General features: G+C 44.9%; 1 protein-coding gene across 1 annotated transcript; it reads right to left on the bottom strand.

Annotated features, from left to right (window-relative positions):
- Positions 1 to 450: 450 nt before the first annotated feature.
- gpr12 (G protein-coupled receptor 12) lies at positions 451 to 3,835 on the bottom strand. The gene is made up of 2 exons (XM_073043801.1): positions 3,497 to 3,835; positions 451 to 3,266 (listed from the first exon to the last, which is right to left on the bottom strand). Exon 2 carries the CDS (start codon positions 3,243 to 3,245, stop codon positions 2,262 to 2,264), a length of 984 nt encoding a protein of 327 aa, XP_072899902.1. The 5' UTR covers positions 3,246 to 3,266; positions 3,497 to 3,835; the 3' UTR covers positions 451 to 2,261.
- Between the last annotated feature and the right edge of the window lie 968 nt (positions 3,836 to 4,803).

Genomic DNA, 4,803 nt, shown 5'->3' with positions numbered 1-4,803 from the left:
GAAAAACTTGGACGGGTACATGGATGAGAGGGGTTTGGAGGGATATGGCCTGGGTGCAGGTCAGTGGGACTAGGCAGAAAAATGGTTCGGCACAGCCAAGAAGGGCCAAAAGGCCTGTTTCTGTGCTGTAATGTTCTACGGTTCTAATGTAGAGGCTTTAGAGGCAACATTTTGTTACCTGCCAAGTTAGTAGAAAACTGCCAATAATAACCACAGACAGGAGGCGCACACAATCAGACCAAAGCAACACCAAACCTCTTGCCCTGCGGGATCACACCTGACCTCCATTTGATCCAGATTTAGGATCCCACAGTGAGCATAACTGCGGGTGTGAACTTGGTTCTCACAATTATGTAACACAGCACACAGACCTTCTGCCTATCTCATTCACCTCCAACATAGAAAATGCAACTCAATTCTTTAAGAAATGACTTTATTTAATCACATTTTATGCATAGAAAATTAATAACAATTTACAATGAAAATTATTTTCATTCAAATGATAAAAGGAGAATGCAACAAGAATCAGTGCTGCTTCCCTTCCTATGACATGATTGTGCCTTTTTTGCTAAAATAAAGTGCATTTCACTATGAATATATAAAAAAACACATTTCCACATAACATGGTGCTTTTACATTTATTGTTCAGTTGCATTTTGACAGCTATAAACAGACAACAGCAAACTTCCTCTCACACCTGGCATTAGATATTAGACTATTTTATATACTTACAAACACTACTTACAACCTCAAACTACATTACTTACTATAAAAAGTAATTTACCAATCATTTACCAATCTATCACTTTAGATTCTTGCTGGCAATGTTCAGTTGGTCAATAAAGGAAAATCTATATAGCAGGGTGTAAATAATATGGACAAATCAAGTGGCAATGACTTAGTACCTGTCTCCATGTAAGAAATCACTGTCACCAGTGAAATAAAGTGCAACAAAGTGAGTTAATAATAAATATTTCTGCAGATTATGAACATTTCTGTGAATACTTCTATGGCGGCCAAGTCATTGGGTATAGTTAAGCAGGGGTTGATAGGTTCTTGATTAGTCAGGGCATCAAAGGTTACGGCAAGAAGGCAGAAGAATGAGGTTGAGAGGGGAAATAAATAAGCCGTGGATCAAATGGCAGAGCACACTCGATGGGCCAAATGGTCAATTCTGCCCCCGTGTCTTACCGATTTAAAATAATATTAATTTTGCTACATATAATATGCATGGTCCCTTTTATCGGCTGCTGTTTATTCAAGGAAACTGTTTTCTTGATTCATTCTGGAGCGTTTTAATTTCAATTTCATTGTGCTAAGTTAAATATGAAATATCAAGTGTGTTCAGATACATAGAAAGTTAAAAAAAATCATTCACAATACCTTTGTTTTTGTTAAAATGTTTCTGTTTTATAATGACTGTGGTCCAGAGCATAAAATATTGTCACATAATAGCTTAAAAGCCCAGGGATTTCTAAGAAAGTAGAATCTAATATTAAAGTGAGGAAGGGCATGGGGTCCATAGCAGTACTGGGTTGCGATTGCGAGCAACAATTAGGCCAGTAACGAGGCCATTTCTGGTTGGTTATTTTTAAAACGCGTTTTCTCTCTTCTCCCACCCCCATCCCCCACAAAACTTCAGTCAATAACGCTAACAATAAGTTTTTTTAAAAAAAATCTATATCCAAAGGAACAGGAAAGCAAAGTTAGAATCTAAGATCTGCTGTTCACATATTGAGACTACCGCATATTAGATATGATTCGGTCTCTTAACTTCTGTTTATTGAAAGTACAATACATCATCTAAGGAACCAATTATAGATCTTTCACATTGAAAACATCGAAGTGTTGAAAGTCCTGGCAAGTATATATGTAGTTTCTTGTTACGGTATTGCTCTATGTATAGAAAATGAAATAACTTAAACAGTTCCATAGTTTAGAAATGGAGACAACCATCTTCAAATAATTTAAACACCATAAAGTATTTATACATTACATATCAGCAAGATAAAAACGGTAGCCGCTATAATACGTTGTTTTAACCCCGAAAGTGGGACGAGAAGTGGCAATGGAAGGGAAAGTGAGCGAGGTCGGCTCCCGTCCCAGGACAGCTCGTGGGAAACTCACCAGACCTGGAGAACAAACCTGAAAGATGAACGTTTTAAAAAGCGTTGAAGGTAAATAAAATGCGGCGATTTGACAGCAACAAGGAACTGCCTGAGAAACATACTGTTAGTGTGAGTAGCTCCATTAGCAATTCATTATACGTCGCTGGGGGAACGCGCTCGTAATAAGATGTTGGGGGGAATACAGCCGCAGCATATGAGCCAAAGCGCCTTCTGGATCTCCTGGTTTCGGAAGGCGTAGATGACAGGGTTAATGATGGAGTTATAGGTGGCCGGGAGCAGAGTGGCGTAGGTGTAGATGGAGGGGTAGGTGTAATCCGCTATCAAGCAGTAAACGGTGAAAGGCATCCAGCAAGCTGCGAAGGTGCCCAGAATGATGGCCAAGGTGGAGACTCCTTTCCTGGTGGTCACATAGTGGGACGTGGCCAGGAAGTGGTGCTGCAGGGCGATCTGGTGCGCGTGCCTCATCACTATCTTACAGATCTGGATGTACAGCTGGAGCATCATCGCGAACATGAGCAGGAAAGACACGGAGAGCACGGCCACGTTGTTTTTGGTGAGCGGCTTGATGACGCTGCACGTGGATTCATCTTGCAGGCAGTTCCAGCCCAGCACAGGTAGAAATCCCAGGCAGGTGGACACCCCCCACAGAACAACGAGCATGACGTAGGTGAAGGTGACCGTCCTTTCCGAGTTGTAAGTCAATGCATAATATAGCGAGAGGTAGCGGTCGATGGTGATGGCCATCAGACTGCAGATGGAAGCGGAGAAGGAGGCGACCACCAGCCCCACCGTCACCAGCCTGACTGCCTCGGACCGCAGCAGGTAGGCGAAGGCGAAGTTGGCGATCAGCCCGACGCCAGCTAGCAGGTCCGCCACGGCCAGGCTCCCGATCAGAACGAACATGGGGGCTCGGAGGCTGGGGCTGTGGAAGATCGTCACCACCACCACGGCGTTCTCGCAGGAGATGACAGTGCCCGAGGTGCAGAGCAGGATGTCCCAAGGATTCACGCTGTCCGGGAACGGGACCACAGAGGCGCCCGCAGCGGAGGTGTTCTCGGACGACTGAGCCAGCCAGCGACCATGTTCACGGGATGTGTTCTGCAAGTCTGGGTTCATTATCTTTCCTTCGGCCTAACGCTGGCAAGAGAGAGGTGTACAGTCAGGGTTACCGCAAACACCAACCGTTCACTCCAAATTAAACCAGCCTCCTCTCGCGAAAATCGACAGTGAATCTCTCCCACTGCATCCATACCCGCCCCCAACATTTGCCCGCAATTTAGAACTATTACTGAGATAGGAACATCTGAATCACAGAATATGCACAAATATTAAACAATTAAAAATGTTGAAAGCACTCCGCAGGTTACCTCGGCTGCTTGATGCATAGCCTCCATGTGCTCCTTCTCAATGCACCATCTCCCCTTGCATCTCTTTTGTCCCGCCCCTCCTCTCCGTCTCACACCCCCTACCCCCGGCCGCCGGACCGGGCCGGCGCAAGAAGCCGGGCTCAAGCCTTCTGTGCGTGCCCGCAGGTCGGTGGCGGCGCTGCTACCCCAAGTGCGGCGGTGCGGCACATCGCTGAATGAGCCGGCTGCATGTGCGAGGGGCAGCGGCTGTATCACCGCACCCACGTCACTCCGGCTGGCGGCGGCGGCAGCCAGACGGAACACACACAGAGCTCGGCGGTCACCAGGGAGCCCCGGTCTCGGAGCTTCGCGCCTCGACATCGGGGTGCGAGAAATAAGATACTGATGGAGGCGCTCAGAAAGCATTTTCAACGCGTCTGCCCATGTCTGTGGGGGAGTTTTTACCCAGGTTTATCTACCAAGCCTGGCCGCAGGGCTTTCAGACCAGGATCTAACCAATTTTACAAAACGGGGTTATTGAATAGACATATGATAAAAAAAATAAGTTAGGAGCAAGTTGATTTATGATGAGAAGTGAGGGATCGAAAGATTCTCGCATCTTAACAATTGAATGAGCTTGCTGACTTTTTACACCGATGAACTAAGTCCATGGTAATACAACAAAACACTATAACCCAGATGCCACATTCTAAATCGGCCACCACAGCAGCAGTAAAAACGTTCACCCGGGAGGCAGGCCGTGGAGGGAAGAAATGGCATTTTAGTTATTAGTTCTGAATAAAACACAACATTAAATGATTAAGTAAACTTGTCTTTCCATGATGCCTGACTTTGTACGCTACCTCGCTGCAACTATTATTTACAACATATTTAAACAGCTTACGCAGAATACTGTTTATCATCACAAATATCAAAATATTAGTAAGTGGCTTCTAAATACAACAAGCCTTTATAAAATTAAGAGATTTGGCATAAGAATGTTTCCAAAAGTGTTAACTAACCCAGTCTTCTAGAATCTATTGCTGTGCAGTCTAAAACTTACGACAGTCTCAAAGACTTGCACATACCATGAAGTTAGAAGAGGCGTAAGCGGTATAGATGGAAGCAGAAAGTCGCATAAGACTTAAATATTGACCGTAATGTTGCCCACTCATCTTGAGCTCGGTACAGGCAAGTGTGCAAAGGTTGGGGGGTTGAGAGTCCATGCACACATATCTTAGAAAGACAGGAGGCAGGTCCTACAGAAGGAAGAAAATTATCCTTCAGTTGTGCCAGTCCTCAATCAGCCCCACCTGGAATATATATCA

Source organism: Hemitrygon akajei, chromosome 4, assembly GCF_048418815.1.
Source record: "Hemitrygon akajei chromosome 4, sHemAka1.3, whole genome shotgun sequence".
In the NCBI taxonomy this organism is placed as follows: domain Eukaryota; kingdom Metazoa; phylum Chordata; class Chondrichthyes; order Myliobatiformes; family Dasyatidae; genus Hemitrygon; species Hemitrygon akajei.
This window is presented reverse-complemented; position numbering and strand designations above follow the sequence as displayed.

What these genes read in the sequence shown, in the direction of transcription:
- gpr12 (XM_073043801.1), bottom strand. Translation starts at nt 3,245, where the DNA reads ATGAACCCAGACTTGCAGAACACATCCCGTGAACATGGTCGCTGGCTG.